Source organism: Mus pahari, chromosome 11 (assembly GCF_900095145.1).
Source record: "Mus pahari chromosome 11, PAHARI_EIJ_v1.1, whole genome shotgun sequence".
In the NCBI taxonomy this organism is placed as follows: Eukaryota; Metazoa; Chordata; class Mammalia; order Rodentia; family Muridae; genus Mus; species Mus pahari.
The window spans coordinates 29178875-29206394 of NC_034600.1; the positions used below are offsets into that span (position 1 = coordinate 29178875).

Sequence of the window (27520 nt, forward strand, 5' to 3'; positions counted from 1 at the left end):
TAGAGATATAACTCAGTGGTTAGAGATATAACTCAGTGGTTAGAGATATAACTCAGTGGTTAGAGATATAACTCAGTGGTTAAGCGCACTTGCTGCTACTGCAGATGACTAGAGTTCAGTTCCCAGAAACCATCTGGCAACTCACATACACCCCTAAGTCTAGCTCCAGGAAATCCAATACTGTCTTCTGATTTGTGGGTACCAGGCACACACACACACACACACACACACACACACACACACACACACACACACGGGGGCAAATCACGCATACACAGAAAGTAAAAATAATGTTTTTTAAAACAACAGTCTGCCTCTTGCTTATACTTACAATAACACAATCACGTATGTTATAGCATGGCCAATTTTAAATTTAAGAACACACAGAATCATTTGTCATGTCAGTTGGAGTGAATGACTTTTGACGTCAAAAGGGATGCCGACCTTCTGGTCTCCCTGTTTATCACCCAGCCACGTCCTCAAGAAGGATAAATCAAGTGAGGGCATTTGGACTGAAAGGTCATTTCACTGTAATTGATTATTTTTGTTTGCTTATTTATTAAGACCCAAGATGACCTCAAGTTCACAGCAATCCTCCTGCCTTAACTTCCCAGGCAGTACAGTTACAGGAGGTGAGCTACCACACTTAGCTCTTCACTGGTTCTATTTTTTTTTATGAAATGAAAACTTCAGAGAGTGGTCACTCAACTCTCTTGCAATGATTACTGTGGAGCCCCCTATAATAGACGGTAATGACATCTCATTTTATTCATCCCGAGCCTTTCCCAAAGTCAGTATCTCAAGTGTGTGCAGTATCAACAAATCCGGCTGAAGGATTCTGTGAGGATGCAGATGCACGGTGTGTTTGTGCACACAGAGCTTGTCCTATTCTTTCTAGTTTAGTCACCGTGTGCCACGCTGCTCTCTGCGCAGCTCTCCCGGGGCCATGCGCGCTGCCTGGCTCTATCCCTGGGGTTGCTGGGGACAGACTCCTCTTGAGAATGTGTGCCTCAGCATCTGCCTGGTGGGGACCCCTCACCGTTTGGTACTTCTACGAGAAGCAACATGAATGGCTGGAGGCTTTAGTATCATTCAATAACAACTAAAATGAAGTGAGAAATGAAAACAAACTGAAGCTAAGGCCTCACTTGTATATACTAAATACAATGCTACACGTCAGAAAATTCCACACAAAATTCCCAACAACTGATTGGGAGTCAGATCAGACTCTGAAGTATATGTTTCACTCCAATTCAATCAAATTCCACACGGGATATGCTGAGAACATTTACTTGACATGTAAACATTTTAATTGTACTTGTAGTTTAATTATGTCATGTAAGCATAGAAGCCAAAGGCTATGATAGACTGTGGTCTCTGTTCCTCTGGGTTGATGTTCGAATCTGTTTGAAAGGCTGTATAGCTGAGGGAAACTGTGCCTTCCTAAGCAGATGCTTGACACACAGGGGAACACAGGGTCTAGTCAGTGAGTCTGAGGTCACCGAGCACTGGGCACTAGTCTGGACCAGTTTCATTCAAAACAAGTTTGCTTAAGAAAAATGAAAAGCGTAAATATTCTTTATGTTTGTTGAGAGTTTATGAACTACCAAGAGTGATGACGTGCTTTAATTCTGAGACAGGCATGCCGTAATAGCATTCCAATCTTACATCATGGCCATGGCAAAAAATTGGGTAAATTTCTTTATGGAAATTCTTGTACACAAACAGGACGGAAGTTAAAATCACCTAAGTCGTAAGGAAGCTCAGGAATAGATGCTCTCGACTGTTTTGGGTAAGAATTAGAATACCATCAATAAGTACAAAAAAAAATACAACATTAGAATAATAGAATTCACTTGTGGGAGCCTGGTATGGAGGCACATGCTTGTGGTTCAAGTACAAAGATGTAAAGATTGCAAGTTCAAGGTTAGCCTGGGCTGCACAGCAAGACCTTGTCTCAGAAAATAAAACCAACAAACTAAATGCAAAAGAAACAAACAAACAAACAAATCTATGAACTACTGGCTCTGTGTATGGACCACTGGTTCTGTGTGTGACCATTGGTTTTGTGTATGGACTACTGGTTCTGAGTACAGCAGACTGGTTCTGTGTTGCCTAAATCTATGTCGGTCTTCATTCAATTGGTCCAACCCAGGCTCTAACTCCATGTCCTCAGGTTTCCATTAGGAAAAGAAAGTGCTAGCTAACAAGCACTATCCTAAAACAATGCGCAGCCTGCTCAGTTACTAAAGGAGCAGGTGCCATGCAGAACTGGAATAATGGTACAAACCTTGACAAGAAGGGCTCTGTCCCAAAAATATTTCCGGAAGAGTTTGATGTCTGCTTCCAAGAGATGCTCAGCTGTGTGGTTAACGGTCAGAGTCAATGTTTCCGATGAATGAACGAACTGCAGAGTGGCATCTTCGTTAAGACGCAGTCGGGAGAAGCCTGGGGAATGGCTACCCTGAAAACTGAAACATCACAAGTCAAAATCCACACAGCTTCACAGATCCCATCCCCCATCCCGCCCCGATATTACAAAGCCAAATGGAAAAGGATCCTTAAAAGTCACTTACGCACTCGATTACACAAGCTCATGGAAACTGATCCGGGTCAAGTCATCTTTGTTTTTCCATTTAGTGATGTTTTTTAAAAAGAATGTATGTTTTAAGGGTCCCCATAAAATAACAAAACCATCCTGATTTTTAAGCATGGAAATTTACCTCACTATTTTCGCTCTCCTTTTAATCAGAATAGATGCCTCTCCCTTTAATGGCGCTCACAGAGAACAAATTAGCTGGCAACCAGTAGTTTGCTAGGTGATTATAATGGAAAACAGGATCTCCAGGGAGTGTGGTGAGGCTTGGATGTGATAAACAACTGGTATATTCCTAACAAACTGGTACCACTGTGCTTAAACAGTCCTCATGCAAATTAAAATGTACATAAATTTGATTAGGTCATATAAGTTAATAACAATGAAACAATATACCCAAACTAAATTCTTGAATATCAACTTATTTTCTCGTCTGTCTTGGCTGGCTAAGAATGGCTGTGTTAGCTATACACCTTCTCGATGGATGAATTACGGCAGCAAGTAAACACAGTCTATAAGATCATGCAATAACAGTAAAGATGCCTTAGGTGAAAGTATTCATGTTCGTCTTGTGGTCACATCCCAACAGAGAAGATACATGAATTCATCAGAAATGTTACTTTCAGGTTTTGAATTTTGATTTTTTTCCCAGGCTGGAGGGATGCATATGCATGGCATATTACTCTCCCCAGCTGCTGGGCAGCGGCAGAAATCATCTGGCAGTCAGCCGTGAGGCTAAAATCTGGTCTCTCACAGTGGACTGTGCTGCCCAGCGATGTATAGGAAGCTAGGCATAGTAAATGCATTGGGCTGTGTTTATAGTAAATGCAATTTGGGAGATTTTTCAACCTAAAATAGGTCCACAGAACACACCTCCATTTAAAATCAAGGAGCCTCTGAGCTGACCTGTCTCCATCATATGGAGTGACAAAAAGAGAGCCATAAAGAGCAGTTGTACTCAAAGATGCAGTCTTTGCACTAATTCCAGAGTTTTCTAGAAAACAAGTCCTCGTGACAACAAGCCACTGAAGTGAAGGAATCATGAGCCTGAGCAGTAGTTCAGCTGTGGTTAATTTAGAACACGGACAGTCCATCACATGATCCTGTACCCTATAATCATATGACCAGAATTGAGTTTACTTTTAATCCTATCCATGAATGGGTCTATTAACTATGTAAATTTTAAAACATGTACTATCTTCTAGGGTTAGAACCAGAAGGTGGCACAAAACAACCAGCAGATGAAGGAACCCCCTCCCCCCAGGAGAGCACTGTACCAGATGCTGCCTTTGTAGAAAACGGGGTTGTGCTCATAAGCAAAGGAAAGAACAATTCCCTCTGGAGAGACTTGTCCCTTGGTTAATGTCTATTTGATCAAATAAGGCAGAGGAGGAGAAAGAACATTCTGGTTTCTGTCTAATGGCTACTTAAGCATCAAATTACCATTAATTAATTGCATTAAATTAACTACATTGAGTTATATGAACCAAACAAGAAAAGTCATCCCACTAAGTCATACCATGCAATAATATTCTAAAAATATTTAAACTTTATATTATAATTTCCAATGATTGTACTTTATTTATAATTTTTATTTTACCATGGGATAGCAAGGCAGTCACTACATATGACTGCTTCTTTTATAATTTAGGGTAACAGTTCATCTGAGCGCATAATCCACTGGTCAGTCACTAGGAGTGTTGAGAGCCATCACCCACACAACTTCATAGTCAACAGATTATCTCCCTTACATACGTTCACTAAACCCAAGTGACCAAACCCTAGGGTTTGCCTGTTATTCTGACAATGAAAATGATGACCTTGGCACTGGACTAGAAATAGTCCAGTAAGGAAAGCAGAACAGTCCCATCTTTCAAATGATTTAGAAGACAGCCATAAAAATAAATGATCATATCTGTGTAATTATAAATTGTGATTATTACTAAAATTAATCACAGTCATAAAAGGGCAGAGCTCAGAACTTTTGCTTAGGAATCAATGTTGAAGATGAAACCTGAAAGACAGTGTAGGTCACTGTTTAACCAATCTTGTTTTCACTGTCTCCCATCTCTGTCTCCCAAAGTACTCCCAACCAAGGTATCGGCTTATGCACTAGCTGCACATACATGTGTACTGTATACAAAATGAGACGTAAAAAAGCACAAGATAACATTAGCAGATGCTACCATTATCTCGATTCCCTGTAATGCTTGGCAGGCTTCATATTGACATGGACTAAGAGAGACACTATCAGGCCACTGAACTCACTTTGTGATGTCTTCTACCAGTGTGGAGTGTCCACCATGCAAAGCTAAGTCTAATGGTGTGGTGGCCTCTTCATTAGGTAGCTCCAAGGCCTTGACTCCTCCAGGGAGACACAAGAGGAAGTGGAATAGCTTAGGCAGGGCCCATCTCACAGCCAGGTGCAGGAGAGACTCTCTGTGTAGAGATACTGAAGAAAAGAAAAATGTGATGTTAGTTCCTCCAGTTATAAAGTTTGTTTTGTACATTTTTCCTAAAAAGATGATGTGCTGGGTATAAAAGAAGATCAGAGCCAGAAGGAACCAAAAGCAACACATCTTGACCTCACACTCTCCAAATGGAGAGAGTCCTGGGATTTGCTGGAGGACAAGGAGCCAGGGGGCACAGAGATAGGGCCACTCATGACTGGTACAGGCTCCTCTGTCCACCCTGTTACATCCTGCTGCTCTCTGTCATTAAGGATGCAGGAACATCGCCTGAGGACACAGTCTCTCAAGAAGGATCATCCTTTGGAAATACACTTGTCAACTTCTAAGGTATCAATGAAGAAGATCGCCACCCAGACACATCAGGCTATCAAGGCTAAGAGCATAAAGAAGCCTATGTTTCCACCATTCATCCCTCATAAGAGGCTGTGACGGAGGCAGTTTCTTAGGCCCAGAGCACTTGTGACTATGATCTGTCCCCAGCCTCATAATGTTGCTTTTGCCCAGCATTTAGATCCCTGGAGACATCACACTCCCAATGGCACCACGGTGCTATGCTACAGTGAGGCCTGGGCCTTTGCAGATGCCCCTTGGTAGCCTCATGATGATTTCCTCTGCAGTGTCTAGTGCTGTGAATTATGATCATTTCCTGACTCTTGCTGCATAGGCTGATGGACTCTTGATGATCTTCCTTCTTAACAGTAGCTGGTAATGCAAAAAGTCATTAAGTACTTGCAGAATTGAAAAGTAATTAGCTATTGAAGTTTCAATTGTATATGTATGTCTACTTCATATATAATTTGTAGAGTATTTATACATGTTTCCCTATTGTAATAGCCCAGTACCTAGGATATAGGTGGTTCATGATAGACAATATTGTAAATATGTAAACTAGACCCAAGCTGGCTGTGGTGGCACATGCCTAGAATCCCAGCATTCAGGAAGAGAGGCTGGAACATCAGTTGTGCCCAGAAGTTTGAGACTGACCTGGGCAACACAGTAAGATGCAGACTAAATACACACACACACACACACACACACACACACACACACACACAACTATTACATTATATACATGTCAGGTTCATGAACTCCATATGGCTGGTCACACCTTAAAGACATGATTTCTAACAGTCTAAACACAAAAATCTGCTCACTACAGATCTGTTGTGATAAGCAGCACACAGTGGGGGATCCAATGAGTAATGATACTGACTATGGACAATGGAATGAAAGGCCCAGCAGGGTAGGGACCTTGCCTTCTGTCCTATGGGATCCCTTGAGCATCACAGTCCCTGGCACACTTGCTAAGCATTTACAGATAGACAATATTACACATGAATGGCAAACCCCTTCAGAACTGGCATTTTGTCCTTGACTGCGCTGCCCTGTGGAATACCTAAGGCTCTCAGTTCTGTCTTGTTCAGCTCCTACAAGGAATCTCACAACAGAAACTGTGTCCTCCCACACACAACTGGGACAGTAAAGACAAAAATGCCAGCTTCCCACACAGCTTGCTGTCCACAAAACCATGATCTTTTTGTTCCCCTGTCTTCATTAACATAACCTCACTATTGCCAGAGACTCCAAGCAGACCAGTGACTGTTTACTGTGGAAAATTTCCGAGAGACTCATCAACCATTCAGCAGGAATCGCCAACAGACAGTACAGAGAAGCCCTAAATACAATTTTAAATTTTCATGATCCTTGCCTAAGGAAGTCCTCACCAAACCCGTCATCTGCCGCCACCATCACTAACCCTAATCCCTCGGTAAAAACTTTATTAAACCAGGCTTCAATTTCTCAGAGAATTTCTGTCTTACCACCTCCAGCCCCTGAAGCCATTAAGGGTTTGTAGCAGGGCTTACTATGACAGCAATAAGTACAGCTTTGTCTTCTCTGTGTTAAGAGTGTTTGTGGAGGGAACATTGAACCCAACACAACAGAAGCAATATCCCACTGTGCACGAACACAAAATAAAAGTGCTCAGATTGCATTCTCACAGGTCTGTTCTGCTTGCTCTACATCTACATCAGTGACTACGGGGCTTCACACTTCAAATGGATGAGGACCCACACCTGGGTCCTTGGCACAAAAAAGTACCACCAAGTCCCCTGCCTAGTTACTCTGTCATTTGTCATGTGACAATAGCACATATCCCCTTTCACAGTGAAATAACAGCCCAAATACCAGCCCATCTATAAACAGATCTGCAGCCTGGCTGTACACAGTTCCCACACATTTGTTTGATAGATTTTGTCTCATCCTTACTGGCTTTCCCTATTCAGATGCTGGAAACTCAACCTAATGCCCCATGGACACCAGGCATGACAGAATCTATCTTTTTTTCCCTTGAAGTTATGACCATGATACATTTTTTGACTTAAAAAACATCATGGCTTTCACTGTGAACAAATTCCCAGTAGGACAAGTCTGAAAACATCTGTACTTATTTTTTCTATTTTAAATAATAACCAGGAAGAGACTTGTTAGGATCAGGTAACAAAACAAACACATGCCTGCACACACATGCGCGCGCGCGCACACACACACACACAGACCAGCAGAGGATAATCTATCAGCACAAGACATGCAGCAGTCACAGTGAATAGAATTTTTACATTACAGATCCCCATCTGAACATGGTGAAAACTGTCCCATGTTTGCACAGGTTGCAATTTTCTTCTGAGGAAAACACAATTGAGAGAGAAAATACCTAAAGCTATGGTGTTAAAATAGTAGTGGTAATGGTTTACACGCAGTGTCAGCAGTGTATGTGGTATTCCTTAGAGTGTCTGCTGCACTGTTCTGAAACTGAGGTGTTGTTGACTATATTCAGCTGAGTGAGAAGAGGAACCTTGTTTCCTCTAGAAGCTCCCAAGCCTGTACCCCTAGGCACCTACTCTCTATGTGTGTGGGCGGGGTGGGGGGATGGGGGGGAGGAGTCTATTCCCCCGAATCTAGAATGGGAGAGAACAGTAAGAGTCATGGCAGCTCACTGTTCCCTCTCCCCTAGCCTCAGAACTTCTCCACTTCTGGAAGAGGAAGGAGAAGAGAAGGCAGGGAAGGAAGACTCTTTTGATGGTTAAAGAAAGCACATAATAAAATTGCCAGAATGCTAAAGAAAGAGCACTCTTATGCAGTATAAAGTTCAGTATGGAGAAGAAGGCAAACAGCTTGAGATAGGAAGCAACATGACATATATAAATAATTCTGCTTGTTAGAAGGTTCAGATTTCTTAACAGCAGCCAAGCAAACAGGCTGTGGAAAGGGGTTATACAGTCTGGCAGAGGTAGGGCTGTTTAATTATAATGAACAAAAGAATAAAGAACCAAATAAATATCTCTTGGTGTTTGCTTTGCCAGTACTAGGCATTATCTGAAGTGACACAACTCAAACAGAATTACTAAGTTGTTCTGATGGAGCACATTAAAAGGTATGACTTCTGCCACCCTGGGAACACAATCACCCAGACACAGAGAGGAACTGAACAGGCTGTGAGTTTCAATGCTCCACTGTGGAGCATCAGTTTCTTTGCAAAAAAGGATCCAACTCATCCCGGCTCACTGCCGTGACCGACTACCTGACAAGCAGCCAACCACAGGGGGGAAGATTGACTTGGCACAAGGTTTGAGCAGATAAAGTCCTTCTTGATGGGGAAAGCATGGGGACAGGCGCATGGAGTGGCTGGGCACATTGTGTTCACAATCAGGAAGCATAAAGAGGCAAATGTTGGTGCTCAGCTGGCTTTCTCCTTCCCCCCTTCCCATCAGAATGATGACCCCTGTGTTCAGAGCAGGTTTTGTATCCTTAATTAGTACTCTTTGGACATACCTAAAGATATGCCTCACTACTAGTGCCCAGGTGTTTCTTAATCCACTTGAGTTGACAACTGAAATTAACTGTCATAAGTCCATTTCAGCTTCTGTGTGGCTGATCTCTCGGTCTCTGAAAAGGCAATCCTGGGAATATATGTAAGCAACCCTGGACTTTCTTCCCTAGACTCCTCGAGACATCTTTCCTACTGTCCCAATGCAAAGTCTAGGGCTTCTTCTTAATGATGTAGACCTCTACCCTCTGAGTCTGTCAACACCCACCCAAGTTTTAAGCTCCTTTCCTCCTCAACAAACTTCAGTTTCAGCTTTCTGTGCTCCCTCTGTCTCTCCCACTTCCTCTGTTTCTCTCACTCTGTCTGTCTCTCTCACTCTGTCTCTCTCTGTCTTTCACTCCCTCTGTCTCCCTTTCTCTGTGCCTCTCTCTTTCTCTTTCTCTCATTTTAAAACTTGGTAAATGTTGTAAGTAGTTACCATGTTACATTGTAAATATTATGCCAGTATCCACCAAATAATGTTGTTCATTGTTTTTAATTCAGCATCACTGAAAATTTGAGGACATGGGCAAACTAAACCATATTCTTCAAAGTACAATGTATATGTATAAATAACATCACCGTGAATGAAAACAAGTTAATATATGCTAATAAAAGTATTTAAAACATAATCAGTTAAGACTGTGGACCTCATTGTCACTGCCAATATTATATATAACACATATAGCATATATATGTATATATGATATGTACAAATATATATACATATATATGTATGTATTACTTTAAATACTTTGGGATGTGTTACATTATCTAATAAAGAAACCTGTATCTTACATCCCCTAACAAACTCATGGGATGGTTGTTTTGGGAGGATTAGAGGTGTGGCTTTCCTGGAGGAAGTACGTCACTAAGGGCAGATTTTCAAATGACTCGAACATTTTGAGTTAGCTTTCCCTGCCTTCTACTTGTGAATTGAGATGTGAGCACTCAGCTGTTCCTGCTACTGTGCCTCTGTTTTGCGATCATGGATGCTAGCTTTCTGTAACTGTAAGCCCAATTAAACTTTTTCTTTTCTAAGTTGCCTTGGTCATAGCTGCTCATGGTGGCACATGCCTTTAATCCCAGTACTCCGGAGGCAGAGGCAGGTGGATTTCTGAGTTCGAGGTCAGCCTGGTCAACAAAGTGAGTTCCAGGACAGCCAGAGCTATACAGAGAAACCCTGTCTCAGAAAAAAAAAAAAAGTTGCCTTGGTCATGGTGTTTTGTCACTGCAAAAAAACAGTGGGGGAAGGGAAAGAAAGAAGAAAGAAAAGGAAGAAAGGAAGGAAGGAAGGAAGGAAGGAAGGAAAGAAAGAAAGAAAGAAAGAAAGAAAGAAAGGAAGGAAGGAAGGAAAAGGAAAAGGAAAGAAAAGAAAAGGGAAAATAGTTAGTTAATAGTATTATAACAATAAAAATAAATTACAAGGCCAGTGAAAAGGCCTGGTGGATAAAGCCTGGTGGCCAGAGTTTTGTCCTCAGGACCTCCATGATGAAAGGAGGCTCTTCTGACATCCATACATGAACTTTAGCACATCCAGGCACACTAAATCAATCAATCAATCAATTTCAAAAATTAGCTACAGAACTAAACACACAGACACACCATATACACACAGAGATACACCAGATACACACACACACACACACACACACACACACACACACCACACTAAAGAACAGGATTTCTAAAAACAGGCAAACACTCAAGGCTTTTAACTTTTGGAAACAAATTGTTTGCCTTCACACAGGATTGCTTTCAGCAGGCTCAGCTATTCACTGTGGCAATTATTCATTGCTATGAAGAAATGCATTGAGTGCATATCTATGGCTTTGGTCTGAATGGGAAAGAGTGTGCTTTTCAAGGCCAGTAGCTAGGGGTGGGTAAAAATGTTCTTGGGCTCCTGTCGACCTAAGCCAGAGACATCCATCAAAAGATATGTTTGTCGCCATGACAGGTAAGAAGGAACAATATAGACACCTACCTAAGACAGGCATGGCCACCTAAGCACTCTATTACCTAGATGGGATTATGGAAAACAAGTAAATCCTGTGCCCCTGTCCAGCTCATCTTTAAAAANAAAAAAAAGGGGGGGGGGGATTGTGCCCTTTCCCCAATCTTGAGTAGGCTAAACAAATCCATGATGGTTTTACAAACTAGCTGGAGTCGCCTAGCCTTTCCATATTTGCAATTTCCTAAAGGAGCTTTGAGGAGTTGACCACCTACTGAGCTAGCTTTGCAACTCAATCCAGATGAAACAAAGGATGGGTCTATGGGCTTTCTCTATATAAACACAGTGCTGAAAATTAAACTTTGAGCCTTGATCAAAAACGTTTGTCTTGGCTTCATCTTTCTCTTGCACTCATGCTATTGTGTTTCCAGCTCCCCTTTCAGGTAACCCAGTTAATCCATGGCTGCTGGACAGTAACACCTCCCCACAATTAAATCAGGACATCTAAAGAAAGGTATGAGCAACCACATTTCCTAGCGACTCTAACACAAAACCAGAGTTGGGGTTCTGCCTCTTGAAGTCAGTAAGTGTTTGTCAAAATATGACCCTAAGGTCTGCCTTCTAGACTACAGTTTTCCCAATCTGCTCTGAAGAAACTGTGATCAATTAAAAAGAATATTACCAAAGGAAAAAAGTGACTAAAGCCCTCTGAGTTTAACGAGTTCTTTTTCACTGAAAGTGCTAACTATTCAGCCAGGAAATGGTTTAACCACTTAGCAAAAGGTTAAGACTAACACTGGACGAGGATAAAAATCTAAAGGCAAATGACACTTTTAAAACCTTTAAAAACACAGGTATCTTCAGGAACCGGACTCAATAATGTTTTATAACTCTTGAGGGAAGCCACTATAGGAAGGCATTCAGCATAGTAAGTTTTTGAAGACCAACAGCTTTTCATTCATATAAATCCAATTCATTAAAACAAGCTCTACTCCAATTTCCCAAGCTGCAAAATCAGACAGGTCTCAACTTGTGCTCCCAAGTTATGCAGCAGGCAAATATTAAATAAGAGTATTTCTATGTGCCAAACCCAAGTGTAGATGGACATGGTCCCTCCCTGTGAACAGTGCACACCCATTTGTGTCAGAATAAAATAAAGCCTGTCTGTAAAATCATTGTCTGGTGAACTAGAATCCTAAGTCTTAGACACAAAGACTGTATGAGGAAACAAGAAAACCATTCAGCCAGTAAGAAAACTTATCTGTTTGTCCAACCTACAAGGTATCATGACTTGGAATGTTTATAAAATGCCAAATACAAAGAGCAAAATGTACAGAAACAAGAGGAAAATGAGAGGAAAAGGTTGTCATGGACAGCACACATAGGCTCTGAGATGTTTGCAAGGTTGTCAGGGAAACTAATACAATGGGCCACGCAGAACAGCATCTTCCGCAGTTTAAGTCTGCTTAGGGCTCTAGCAGTAAATATACAGCCAGCCTTCAATACAGAAGGTGGAATGCTGGTGAATCTAAAGTAGGAATCACAACTATAAATGTGCTTATTAGAAAGAAAGATGCAAAGCATCATAAAGAACAGTTGACCAACATGGCAGCCATAACTAGACCCTAAGGCCAAAAAGGAAGCATGGAGAGGCATTAGCACAGTGGCAGGTCATGCTTGCCTGAGGCTTCTCTCTGCATTGGATGCATTTGAGACAGTCAGATCATAACCATAGCTACCTGGGAAGCATCTCAGAAAACACCTATCACGAACCATCATCCCGGAGACTCTGCCCTGTGTGTCTACAACTTAGATGGATTTGACCATATTTTAGCTTCAGGAACGAGAACCAAATAGTTGAAACACTTTGGCTTTCACATCTAGAGACATTACAAACTGAAAAACACAACACAGGCAACAGTACCAGGTAATAAGAATCCAGGCTCGACTTTGCACAGTGCGAAGGGCAGTGAATGAAGACCTGGATGTGGGCACACATGGAGCTCCAACTCTGGGGAATTGCCTGGTCTGTAAAAGGGGAAATGATATTGACCCAGCTTACTACCCCAGAATGTCAGAAATAACATACAGGCCAGGGTTCACAAGAACAATACGCAATCTTTCTAATATAACAAGTTGCAGTCTACCGTCACTGTTAAATAGATCTGTGGCGTGTTTGGAAACAGCTTTTCTCTGGTTACCACTTAAAAGCATAATTGAAGGGAACTATCTCTGGCTTAGGATGCCCTGTAATTGTATCAGTGCAGTGCTCGACATGAGCCATTAAGACAAATTATCTGCAAGCCCCTGCCTCGGGCAGCAGGCTGTCATTAAGTGTCAAGAGCACCAATTATCCCAGACTTTCGTTCCAAACTATGCAATCCATTTTTTTCTCATTGACTAATGCTTCTTCAGCTCATCATCTAGTCACAGTGAGCTTACTTGCAGCTTCTGCTCTTCCCTCACACCACAGGTGAGAGGAATCCTCAGATGCACGTCTTGTTGACCTTTCAGGGACCCTGCCTTTTGTAGGCAAAAGAAAAAAAGAAAATGCATTGCGGCTGTTACTGCATTACTGACAAGCAGGAAAAGAGTGGGCTTATCTTGCAACTGGCCTTTTGAAGTCGGTAGTAGTTGTTTCAATTCAAGTACAACCAGGAAATTAGCCAATAATCTACAACTGGGCAGGCTCTACTCATTGCCCTGGTACCGGACATCAGAGCCTCAGGTCCCAGATCCGAGGCTAAGAAATGTTAAAATATTGGGGAATGAACTACAGCATCATTGAGAGATTTTTTTTTTTTTAATCCAATTCATTCAACGTCAGAGTCACAATCAGCACGGGCAGTTCCAGTGAGGGGAGAGAGGAAGAAGGGAAGCAGAATTGACCAAACAGGAAGTCGCTATCAAAGGGCTGTATAGTAGGGTAAGGCTGGGCAGGTTGGAAAGAAGCTTCAATGGAACCACAGACATCATAGCCTCTCCCTCCCAAGGCATAAGGATCATCAAAGAAGAGGGGGTGGAAAGATTTTACAAACCAGAGATAGTGGATGATTCCAGTGACACAGTATTTTCTGGACACAACAGGGCAGTTGTACATATGAATATTATGTGGTTGTGACAGCATTGACCAGACCCGCACAAGCTCAAAGGTCTGACTGAGGCTCTGATGTCTAGTACCAGGGCAATAAGTAGAGCCCCAGGATATGAACTGGGGGTGGGGGTGGGGGGCAGTAGGTGTGAAGCCTCTTCTCGCTGAGGAACAACAACTGACAACTGGTAGTTGAAGTGGAAACTTCTAGTTCTTCAGAAAGTTAGCTATGTCAAATGTTGTTTTGCTGGGGTGCATAGGTATAAGGATGTCTTGCTAAAGCAAACACGTGAAAGACTGTTTTCCTGAAGCAGACTCGGGTGAAAGGATGTTTGGATATAGTGGACATATGAGAGGGGGCTTGATGAAGGAGTATAAATATGGCCCCGCAGACAGTGGGAGAGGAGCGCTGAGCATCCGTTTGCTTTGTTCCACCTCACTCTTCTTCGCTAACAATATGGCATGTGTTGGTTTGCCTTACATAGCATTGTTGAGCTCAAGTTGTGATAATGTGACTGCTTGTGAGGCTCCTGTTGTAGTTGGCTTCTTCTGCAGCCTCACCTCAGGCCAGTTGGTGACCCTGGCGGTTTCTTCAGGATTGAACTACAGCTGCCTGGCGTCTGCTTGCTGAAAGGACTGGACTATATAGCTGCTGGTTTGTGCCTGGGGTCTGCCTGCCTAGAGGACTGGTCTTCAGCTGCTAAATTGTATTTGGGATTCGCCACAGGACTGTACTGCTGCCAAAGAAGATCAAGCGTGACCCCAAAGAACTATTGCTGAACAGGGTACTTCCCCTATATATACATTACTCTTCCACTACCTCTGCTGGGTAGTGGGCTAGAGGAGAGGTTGAACCCTTGTTGCGAAAAATGTATGCCGGGCTGGTGACATGGCTCAGTGTGTAAGAGCACCCGACTGCTCTTCAAAGGTCTGGAGTTCAAATCCCAGCAACCACATGGTGGCTCATAACCATCTGTAACAAGATCTGACACCCTCTTCTGGAGTGTCTGAAGACAACTACAGTGTACTTACATATAATAAATAAATAAAATCTATAATTGTTAAAAAAAAAAAAGAAAAAGAAAAAAATGTATGCCTACAGGTGGCTGCTGAGAGTCAGTTTAGTTTGTTTGTTTGGTTTTTGGTTTTTCAAGACAGGGTTTCTCTGTGTATCCCTGGCTGTCCTGGAACTCACTCTGTAGACCAGGCTGGCCTCGAACTCAGAAATTCACCTGCCTCTGCCTTCCGAGTGCTGGGATTAAAGGCGTGCGCCACCACACCCAGCTTAGTTTGTTTGTTTTAAGGGTATGCCCCTCAGTTAGATCAACCACAGCCCATCAGATGAGTGAAAAGAAACAAAAAGAAAAGAAAAGGGAGGAGAGGAGAGGAGAGGAGAGGAGAGGAGAGGAGAGGAAAGGAGAGGAGAGGAGAGAAAAAAGAAAAGGAAAGAAAAGAAAAAGACATGAAGTAGGGAGAGTGGGTAGAGAGGTGGGGGGAGGCATGGTATGAAATCATCAACAAATTAATAAAACTATTGTTTATAAAACAAAAAATAAATTCCTAAGAAAGGAGAAAAATTTACAGAATTTATAAAACTATATATGTAAATGGCCAAGTTTTATGAAATGTAAAATATATTTCAACAAAGCTTTTATTTTAAAATGAACCATGACAGCCATATTTATCCCATGCTTATGACCTGTGATAAGGATGTTACTATGCCTGACGCATGACCCAAGCTCAAGGTCACTCAGGAAGCAGGGAGAACCGAGATTTCTTCTCTTCCTCCAAACTTAAGCTCCTTCTTAGCTGTTATCCCTCCCACAATACAAAAGCTTGAAGTGGACTCACCTGCAGTGCTCTTAAAGAATCAGAGGTGGATTTATTTAAATACTATTTATGCTATCCCTACTATAAATTTCAGAAAGCAAGAATTACAGAGAAAAATAATCTGTAAAACAAGAAAAAGCCAAAAATAGGTGTCTCAGAAGAGGACATGAAAAGGTAGACCCCTTAGGAAACAACAAAATAAAAATTGATGAAGGACATAAGCAAAGGGAAATGAGCTGCACAGACCCTAAGGACCCAGGCTGATGCCCCAGTCTCAGGCTTTCACATCATACATGTGCACATGCATGTGAATACAGGCACATGCATGAACACACACATACACGTGCACACACACACACACACACACGCACGCACATGCATGAACACACACGCATACACATAAAAACACACAGGTGAACACACACGCATACACGTTCACACACACACAAGGGAACACACACACACACATGCACATACCCGCATGCATGCATTCATACACACACACACACACACACACACACACACACACACACACAGGACAAATCAAAGCAACTGTAGCTGTGGGAATGGGCAGGGAGCACGGGTATGTATTAGTGTAGGAGGATGGGATAAGAGGAGACTCCTAGAGTTCTTATTCTTTTTAACTTTTTAAAAAAGATTTGTCTTATTTTATTTGTATGAAGGTTTGGCTTGTATATCTGTCTGTGCAGCACCGTGTGGGTCTGATGCCCACTGAAACCAGAAGAAGGTGTCAGATTCCCTTAGACTGGAGTTACAGGCAGTTGTAAGCAGCCACGTGGGTTCTGGAATCAAACCCTCTGCTCACCCACCTTCCAGTCTCCCCATTCACCTTTGGCCACGGTGCTTTTAGCCATCAAAGACCAGTAGTATTAAAATTCATGTGTCATTTTTTTATTAAATAAAACAGCTCAAGAGCAGTTACCACCATTCAAATCCTATTAAGAAATGTAAGAACATTGAAACTCGTCATCTTTTTTCCACTTAAAGGTAACCACGAAATGATTCCTCCTGCTGTCATTTTCAAAATCTGTCATGAGCATCCTATATGTTCAGGAGAGTCTGAGAGCAAGCGGGACAAGGATGGGCTTGGCCAATATTGGTAAACTACAAAGTCTCCCAGGGTTTGAGGTGGTCCGGTGGGAAGCACACCAGGGTAAGATGTTCAAAAATAAAAGCTCCCATTGATACTCCATTATTTCTAAAATTCATAACTGAGAGAGAAAGTGACCCAACCTTTTGTTCTATTTCCCAGACTTGAGAATAAAGACATGGGTCTCTCTTCCAAGTCTAAGGGCCATTGCTGCTAAAGAGAAGCAAAGTTTCTAAAATATTTATTTTACACGTATGAGTGTCTGACTGCATGTATGTTTGTGCACCATTTGTGTATCTGGTGCCTGTGGGGGTCAGAAGAGGGCATCAGATACCCTGGAGTTTTACAGATGGTTGTGGGACACTGTGTGGGTGCTGGGGACTGAGCTCAAGTCTTCTGCAAGAACAGCCAGTGCTCTTAACCACTGCAACATGTCTCTCGTCGGGAACATAATTTTTAAAGGAGACTTTGTAATGTTTCTTCTTGAAGGCACAGTTTCTAAAAAAGAGAATGTGCCCAGTAAGATACAGCAACTTAGACTGCAAAACAGTTCCATCTGGAGAGGACAAAGTTCTCTTCGTTAAGGAATTCAATTCTGCATTGATTCTTGGCTGCCAGAAATCCTATTCCTTGAGAACTTAAAACAGGCTTGGTAGGCAATGAAAACATTTTTAATTAGGGATTTAAATCTCCCTAAAGGGTACCTACACTCACCCTAAGCCCTGTGAGATAATTCTATCAATTTGACATAGACATTTACCATAGGCACCATTCCAAAGAACTCTGTCCTCTGAAATTAGTTCTCACCCTGAAGGTTACCTTAGCAACCAAAGGAATAGAACACCAGTTTAACATGTCAGAAACTAAAGGGTGGAAATGGCCACCCCAGAGAAAATACTAGAAGCAACAGAAGGCTAGGAAGCAGTACTGAATACATACACAATTACTTCTTAAAACAAACAAACAAACAAACAAACAAAACTGCTAGAATCCACTGTTTCCAACAATGCACTAATTTCAAAATGCAAGGGAAAAAAGGCAGGAAATTTGTATGTATGGGTTTCCTGCCCGCTGGCATTTCAGCCCTTGCAATCTAAAACTTGTTGGCTAGTACAAAGCTTCGGGTAGAATGACAGAACAGACAGGCCCCATGATCTGCAGGCCAGCAAGCAAGTCGTAGATCCAGCATGTCCTGTCTACTCAGGCCTGGAGCACAGTGATGTCAACCTAGCCAACAGTGCCTGCATCCGAGCCTTGCTCTCCATCCCTCTTGCATTCACAGCCAATACACTGGCTTCAAGGACAAAAAGGGCCCAGCTTTATCTCAAGTGCTCACAAATCTGGCTTCTTGCAGGTTGCAGGTCTCTTTCCCATGCAAAGAAAGAACAAGTTTTCTCAGCACACACTGCTAAGCCACATGTCCCCCTTTCTGTTGCTGCCTAGTAGACAGAGGGTGGGTCTATGTGGCATGCAGCGAGATGTCCATTTGTGAACACTGGTGATCAAGATGGTTTTGCAGTTAATGAAGACCTCTTGATCTTACAAACGTTCCTCTCAAGCCCCATGGGCTCTGCATGCCCTTCCTCTCGTTGGCTGCAATGCACAGAGAACCAAGTGTTCTCCAGAGGATGCTAATGACTCTATTTAGGAGAGCATGGCCATGCTAAATGCCTACCTCCACTGTGATAGCATCATGTTGCTTTCCCTATACTGTACATTATGTGTGTGCCTCATGGCAATGTCCACTGTTTTCCCTTTAAGCCCTTGTTCTTCATGCTGTAACTGGTTCCTATACAAACAAAATGCTGCTCAGACTTGCTCTCAAGAACTTGCATTCTGCAACTGGTAAATCATAACTTTAATTTCTAGATTCAAGTTTAAATCTAAGATAGTGTCATCAGGTATAGAATATATTCCTGATCTGAGCTATGAAATAAATATGTACAAAATTCCATTCTCTAACATATCTTCACTGGGTCCTGTCAGAACCTCCAATTAGCCCTCTTTGATGATGAATCTTCACATATCAAATACAAATAACCTCCTAGCTACATGGGCTATGTCTAAGCCCAAGACTGTCCAGAAGAAAAGTTGAAAAGATCAATTGGTTTAATCCCCGATTGTTCTAACTTATAAAGGCAGGAAGATAGTTGACCTCTTCAAACTTCATGAAGCAGCCTCATCGGTCAAACTTTGTTTTGTTAAAGATTTGATATTTTCTCCTATAGATTCAGTTCTCAACAACGCTGACAAAACCAAGCTTAATGGTTTTTGTGGGTATTAACAGAACCCACGTGTAGTGGCTATTCCTGGTTTTCAATTTGACTATATCTGGAATGAACTGCAATCCAGAACTGGAAGGCTCACCTATGATCCAGATCTTGAGGCTGGGAGATACAAGTTTCTGACCTGGATCTTGGCATAGAGATCTTGAGGCATAGTGGCTATGAATCCTAGGAGACTAAGGCAAGGAGATCTCTGAGTTCAAAATCATCTGGGACAAGGCAAGTCTCAGATCCAGGCAAGGTGGTACACGCCTTTAATCCAGGCCACGCCTTCTGTTGGAGACCTACATAAGGACATTGGAAGAAGGGAGTCTGGCTCTCGCTCTTTCGCCTTCTTGCGGTGTGGGACTCAGCAACTGCTAGATCCTAGGACTTCCATTCACAGCTGCTGCTGACCATTGTTGGGGAGTTGGACTGCAGACTGTAAGTCGTCAACAAATTCCCTTACTATATAGAGACGTCCCAAAAGTTCTGTTACTCTAGAGAACCCTGACTAATTACACCATGCATTCCATTAGGGATAGAAGACCATCTGCCTAGAAGACTCTAAAGTAATTGACCCATGTCCACCTACACCTGCTGAGGTATCCAAACTAATCCTTCATGATATTAATTTACCCTTATGTAATGGCTAGTTTCATGTCAGCTTGACACAAGGTAGAATTATCTTAAAGAAGAGAACATAATAAAAAATAATAAGATCTGGCTCTAAGGCTTTTTCTCTATTAGTTAGTGATTGAAGGAGGAGGGCCCAGCCATTTGGTGGTGGTGCCCTTCCTGGGCTGGTGGTCTTGGACTCTATAAGAAAGTGGTCTGTGCAAGTTATAATAAGCAATTCAGTAAGCAGGACCCATCCATAGCCTCCGCATCAGCTCCTGCCTCCAGGATTCTGTCCTGTTTGAGTTCCTGTCCTGACTTCCTCCAATAATGGACTACAATGTGGAAGTGTAAGGCAAATAAGCCCTTTCCTCCCCAACTTTCTTTTGGTCATGGTGTGTCGTCACAGTAATGACAACTCTAACTAGGACACTTTACACAAATCAAAACTTCCATCTGCTAATTTGTTATACATCAATGTGTATGCATTAATGTATGTGAAAAAAAATTTCTACATGCCTTTTTTTTTTTTAAAGAAAGGGTCTCCCCTTGCTCTCTAGTTACAAGTGTGCACAGGGCAGGCTGTATCACTCAGTAGGCTGGGCAAGAAGTAACTCTGTTCACAAGGCCAGTGCCGTGAGAATTAATACGCCACATGCTGGCCTCCCCCTGGCAAAGCCTGGTTTACCAGCCATCCCTGTTAGGCTTCTGGGAACACAAATGCAGGAAAGCCATTTGGTTGAGCAGGAAGGGAGGCTTCAACTCAAACATCAGCTGCACACAGATCAGTAACACATCAGAACATTTTATCCCGGTTAACCTAATTGTCTACATTATGCCAATCTCCTCAAAAACATGTCTATCAAATCACAAACAGGCAAGAAAACCAAAAACACAGCAACTAAACCATGACATCTTCTTGGGTGATTCAATTACTCCACCCAGCCTCTTACTGCAAACTGGGAGTTTCAGAGGCCCTCCAAAAGCTTCTAATGTGAAAGCGATTTTGAAGAAGAAATGGGTTTAATTTTATGAAATAGATGTGCAGTTTCATGGAAGGCCTGAAATTAAATAAAACCTGGGATACTTCCTTCTCTTGTGTGCATAATGGAGTTGCATTATGACTGATGATGGGTAAGAGGCAGGCCAAGGGGAGACCCTGTTTTGCTTTTTCCAACATACCGTTTTTTTATTGATTCTCTAGGAGTTTCACATCATACACCCCGATCACATTCACTTCCCAGTCTTTCCATGTCCCTCCCCCAACTTGTACCCCCCCAAATAAAAATAAAATAAAAGTCAATTCGTGTCATTTATATAGTCACTGGAACATGGTCAGACTCTCAGTGGCCTGCCCCTTGAATAGAACTGAGTCCCTCCCCTCTCCCCATAACTTCTGCCAGAAGCCATCAGCTGTGGAGAGCTATTCTCCATCATCCACATCACACTTTTTAAGAGTCCTCTTCCGTGGCTTCCTGTCTAGGCTGTTACTTTGGGGTGAGGGGAAAGTAGGCTTTGTCACAGGAGCCTTCCATGTCCCTCCCTCTCAACTATGCATCTGCGGTCAGCGATATCACAGCAAAAGCATCCTCCTTGCTCGTCAAAATCACTGAGAGTACAAATCATGGGCCGCCACATGTTTCTGGTAACAACATAGACGACTTCAGTGAGACCATGGACCCAGAAAAGACCCCCGGGGGCTGCCTGGACCACTGACCATGGCCTCAGGTGGCAGTGTAGGCCACTCACATCAACATGGCTTCAGGTTGTAGCACAGACCGTGGATAGTCGCTTGGCCCTTGGTGGCAACATGAGCCACAGACATCGACACAGACCCCGGCTGGTCCTCAGTGGTATCCCGGACTAGATATAATCACCATGAGAGACCCTACTTTTCTAAGGGAAGCAGTGCATCACACGTTGTCTCTCCCTGATAACCATCAATGTAAAAAAGCAAAAAGTGGAATATTTATCACAAATTGCAAAGGAATACAGTAACGTTTCATGGCAGGCCTTAGGTCAGACTCTTTATACAACAAAGCTATCATCGAAGTTAACTAATACTCATCTGGTGAGACAACATCTATACCTAAAGAAATCATTAGAAAATAGATAACAATTTTTAAAAGATGAGCAGGGAAGTTTTTAAATAGTTTTTGACAGCTACTAAAATGGATACTTGCTGAATGATTCTAATATTCTTTAAAATTCCTAAACAGAACAACCATGTGGTCCAGTAATTCCACTACTGGATACACAAAGGAAAGCCAATCAGACATCTAGGGAAGCAGCTACATTTTTTTTTTTTTTTTTTTTGGTTTTTTCGAGACAGGGTTTCTCTGTGTAGCCCTGGCTGTCCTGGAACTCACTTTGTAGACCAGGCTGGCCTCGAACTCAGAAATCCGCCTGCCTCTGCCTCCCGAGTGCTGGGATTAAAGGCGTGCGCCACCACGCCCGGCTACATTCTTGTACTCAAGGCAGACTCTGTCACAATGGCTATAAAATACAAAGCCGGCAATGAGTGGGTAAAGAAAACACAGTCATAGCCAGGCAGTGGTGGTGCACGCCTTTAATCCCAGCACTTGGGAGGCAGAGGCAGGTGGATTTCTGAGTTTGAGGCCAGCCTGGTCTGCAGAGTGAGTGTCAGGACAGCCAGGGCTACACAGAGAAACCCTGTCTTGAAAAACCAAACAAGAGGAAAGAAAGAAAGAAAGAAAGAAAGAAAGAAAGAAAGAAAGAAAGAAAGAAAGAAAGAAAGAAAGAAGGGGGGGGCAAGGCAAGGCAAGGCAAGGCAAGGCAAGGCGAGCATAGTCATATACAACATGGAATACTATTCACCCATAAAAACAAAGCCCAGTCGCCTGGGGCAACAGAGATGGAACTGGAAATCGCTGCATTATAGAAAATAAGCCAGACACAGACAAACCAGTGCCACGTGATCTAACCGACACGTGAACTCTCAAATGCTGGTCCCCAGAGGCTAGGGATGGTGACAAGGGGAAAGCTGGTCAACAGCTGCTGAGCTACAGCTAGACTGATGACAGTCACTGTACATTTCCAAAACCTACAGGAAAGTATTTTTTTTAGAGTTTTAAATGCTGAATATTTAAGATAAGTATAATTGACCATATTTAAACATTATACAAGGTACACACACACATCAAAACACTACACAGCACTAAGTAACAGTGAAAAAAAAATTTATGCTTCTATCCAGTTAAAACAAGTAAATTTAAAACGCAATTACTGGGAAGGAAACTGGGTTGTGCTGATGATTGATGTCCCCACCAGGAACACAATACAAATTCCCACAGACCCGACCCTCAGCCAGTTCCTCACGTCATCATTATACTGGAAAGGCTCAAGAGACCGGAAGGGGACAGCATGAGGAGAAAAAAAGATCAAGAGAGGGTGGGGAAGGAAGACAAGAAGAAAGGGCAATGACCACATGTGACGTAGAAACCGTGGTCATTGCGAGCAAGGAAGCCAACAGCAAGGACAGAGATGCAGGGAGGCTAGTGGGGTACGGGAATAAATGAGAACAAAATACCACAAAACGTCACGAGGAAACCCATTGCTGATTATTCCCGTTTAAAACTAATAATAAGGGGCTGGAGAGATGGCTCAGTGGGTAAGAGCACCCGACTGCTCTTCCGAAGGTCCAGAGTTCGAATCCCAGCAACCACATGGTGGCTCACAACCATCCGTAACAAGATCTGACTCCCTCTTCTGGAGTGTCTGAAGACAGCTACAGTGTACTTACATATAATAAATAAATAAATAAATCTTTAAAAAAAAAAAGAAAATTTAAAAAAAAAATAAATAAAAAATAAAACTAATAATAAGTGAATAAATAAAATATGATTTATTTAGAAAAACCAAATTAAATATAAAGTAATTTACATAGTTAGTCCCATAGCCAGGAAATCCCCAAATTCCCAAGGTCAGGGCTTAGCCAGATTTGAAAGCACTTTTGCTCAACAACTACAACACTGGGAACTATTTTTCCATAGGGTACAGTATGTCACATGGCTCTGTAGATAGTCTAGAAAGATGGTAACAGGGCATTTGGCAACTGTAGATCTCTGAACTTATTTGATTGCATATTTCTATCACAAATGCACACACATCATGGGAAATCATACACACACACACTACTGTCAATCCACTGGGAAATCATATACACATATTATTATAAATGCACACTCATTAGAAAATCTTAAATTCTGAATTTTGACCTGGAAAACTAACAGCAGCAAGTCTGCAATCCAAATCACTCCATAGCTTAACCAGGCTCAATGCTGGAAGATACTCATGACTTTCTCTTATCCAAGATCTTAAAAACGCAGAAATGTTTCTAAGTACCCTGAGAAGGTTTAGAATAATTCTGATTGAATGGAGAAATGAATATCCTCTCTGCTTGTAGATGGTGGCCTCAGTATCCTGTTTATAAAAGGATACCCTTTACTTAAAGTGGTACATTCAATCTTACCAATGATCAAATTTAAGCCAACCTGTAAGTCACACCCCAGAATGTATCAGGAATCAAACTTGTCAAAGTAGTATATCAGCCAACGTTGTGAAGGTCATAAGAAGGAAACTGCACATTGGCGATACTTGCTGTATGGAAGCAAACATCTCTGGCTTTTCAATAGCATTCCATCACTGGTAATCACCTTAAGACATGGCTACTCATGGGCTGGGGAGATGGTCCAGTGGGTAAAAGTGTTTGCTGTCAAAACTTGATGACCTGAGTTCAATCTGTGTGATCCACATGCTGGAAGGAGAGAACTGACCCGTGAAACTTGTCCTCTGACCTCCACATGCACCCTGTGGCACAAAGCTGCACCCCTCCCCCTCACACAGACTAAAGGAATGAATATAAGCAACAGTTTTAAAAGGAGCATCAATTTAACAGTTTGGCTTCGTGCCCACATGGGCTTGTATATGACTTCCATAGCTCAACACGACTTCTAACATGGATAGAACAAGAATCATCCATGCCTAGTAACTCTAAAAACTAGTACAAATGTCATAGATACAAAAAAATTACACATCTGAGGACATGGAAATAATTACTATAGTCTGATCAACATGCCTTATTTACAAGTATATAATGATCACAGCATACCCCATAAACCCATACAAATATGTGTCAATTTGAAAAGTACTTTTGAGACGGGGTGTCTGTGATGGGGTGACCTTGCCCTAGCTGACCTGGAATTCACTATGTAGAGACCAGGGCTTCAGACTGACAATGACCTTAATCTATCTGTCAATCAAAAATTGTAACTATAAATGCCCTGGCTAATGTTGACTTTGTATGCTTGTGTTCCTATGTACAGGTACATATGAGTGTATGGGAGTTTTGTGTGTGTGTGTGTGTGTGTGTGTGTGTGTGTGTGTGTGTGTATGCAGGTATACATTTGTGTACTGTGTATACTTTGTGTGTAGGTGTGTGCACAGTAGTGTGTGCATGTGTGTGTTCAATGAGAATGTGTGTGCATTGGTTGTGTAAGTGCAAGTATACATTTGTTTGGTGTGTGTGTAGATGTGTGCACCATGGTATGTGTGTGTGTGTGTGTGTGTACAGTGGGAGGGTATGCATGTGTGGGTCGGGTGTGAGTGTGCTTGTACAGGTATCCATTGAGGTGTGTGTGCATGTGGAAGCCAGAATGTTGTTTCCCACCTTGATTACTTTTTTAAAGCAATGTCTCTTGTTGGAACTAGAACTCACTAGTTTGGCTACACTGGCTGGCCAGGGACTCGTGGAGATCTTCCTGCCTCCATCTTTCCAATGCTGGGATTACAAATGACCACTGCTTTATGTCGGTGCTGGAGAGCAAAGTTAGGTGTTCGAGCTTGCTCAGCAAGCACTTTCCACTGAGTCGTTTCATCTCCCCAGCCCTAACTCCTACGTTGTTCAGACATCAGCTCACCAGCTCATCTGCTACCTTTCTTTCAGGCTGCATCTCTTCCAAGTGCTCCACAGAGCTCTTTTTTTGTCCTTGTTTCCTATTGGGATAATGGAAACACTGTTTCCTTTTCATGGCAAGAAACTAACCAAGGGGGATTCGAGCTACTATTGGAAGCCACAAGTTCAAGAGTCAGACATAAAGAAACAGTCTCCCACCCCAGAGCAAAGCTCTTTAACGCCTCCTCCTCAGACTTCCTGGGAACAAAAGCACCAGCCAGCTGAGAGATATATGGCAGAGTACTTCGGAGAACCCAGCCACACTGGGGCTAAGAGCTTAGCTAAAAGTTGGGAAGAAAAGTCTACTCAGAGAACAGTAAACTGTAAGGCAAATTCTAAACTTGAAAAAAGCTGACACACATTTGAGTTTTCTGACACTGACCTACCTTCAAGTGAGGAATTTCCCAGGACTGTCCAACCCAAAGGCAGCTCCAGCTGGGTCAGAGCCAGCACCAGCTCCTCATCCAAGGCAGGCAGCGCTTCTGCTGTCAGGGCAAACGGGGTCAGCAGCGTCTGGTGACTACAGGTCGTGAGTCGGTCAGCCTGAGTGACCAGCAGACGAGCCAGCCTGCAGGCCATGTTGTCCACGTAGGTCACTGAGCCAGAGCCCATGGTCACCGGGGAGTACCCTTCCGAGCAGAGGCACACAGATACCATCACCGTCTCCTGAAGCCAATGGCCTAAATGACAAGATAATTAACCGCTCAGTCCATATCTGCAGGAGTCACACAGGAGCCGTGGGTGGGCAGCACTCTCCAGGGAACAAGCAGGAAGTATGGTGTCATCTCTAAATGCCACCATGCCTGGGGGTGGGGACAGCCATGAGCTGATGTCATCTTATTTTGGTGACTCTGGAGTTTTAAATGATCCTTTTAGGAGTTCTAAGAACATCTGAGACCTTTCCCCGCACCCAGTCATTTGTTAACAGTTCATCTTTCAACGTCTGCCCAATCTCTGAATTCCAGTCTACCGTCTGAGGGGTCACCCCTCTTTCTGTTCTGCCTTCAACTGGGACACACATTCTTGGCCATTTACTGAGGTGACAGGCTGTTTTTTTTAACCTGCATCAGAGACTGATAGGAGTATACCCAGATTCCATGGGGCTGCTTTGGATGGGGTGTGAAGATTACTAACTAGAGTCTATATAAATTAACACATCCAACAGAAAACAGGAGTTCCCCAGGGCCCCTCCAGCAATGGCTCCTGTGTGGTAGATCACCCTGCTCCCTGCCCTCCTTAAACGCTTTGTCTAGATTTTTCCATTTTGTTAAGGTTGATGAACTTCTGCCCAGCCATCTATTTGTGTCTTCGGTAGAATTTCCAAGAATGTCAATAGCACCCAAAGCCCTGGGACCATGATGCTATGGCTGGACTGAGAAGTCACTCGGGCCCCTGGGCATGATATCCTTACACCCACTGGCAAGTGCTCATAGCACTTCTGTGTCCTGTCCTGCCTGACTCTCCAAGCTTTCCCGCAAAGGCTATGCTGCCAGAATTCTGAAAACCAAAAGCATTTGCCATCCTCACAGACTCTCAAAAGCAGGGGCTCAAAATATGCCATCCCATTAGACTGTACCTATCCATTATACATTGCAGAACATTTCCGTCATTGAGAGGCTAATCATTTTCCCACCTTCAAAGGTCACCTTAAGTAACCATCACTCACCCCTCGAAACCTGTCAAAATGAAGACAAGGGCCCTCACTTCAAGCAGGCCACAAAACAAGGAGAAAGGCTTGCTTTTGCATGT

General features: G+C 42.8%; 1 protein-coding gene across 2 annotated transcripts in view; it reads right to left on the reverse strand.

Moving 5' to 3' along the window:
• The window catches only part of Arhgef28 (Rho guanine nucleotide exchange factor 28), a 310662-nt gene that overhangs the window by 157302 nt on the left and 125840 nt on the right, over positions 1-27520 (reverse strand). For both annotated transcript variants that reach the window (XM_029543876.1, XM_021208391.2), the window contains exons 4-6: positions 26158-26451; positions 4865-5048; positions 2291-2471 (exon numbers count right to left, since the gene is read on the reverse strand). In XM_029543876.1, the coding sequence (XP_029399736.1) occupies positions 2291-2471; positions 4865-5048; positions 26158-26451 (659 nt within the window). The remainder of the gene's footprint in view (positions 1-2290; positions 2472-4864; positions 5049-26157; positions 26452-27520) is intronic.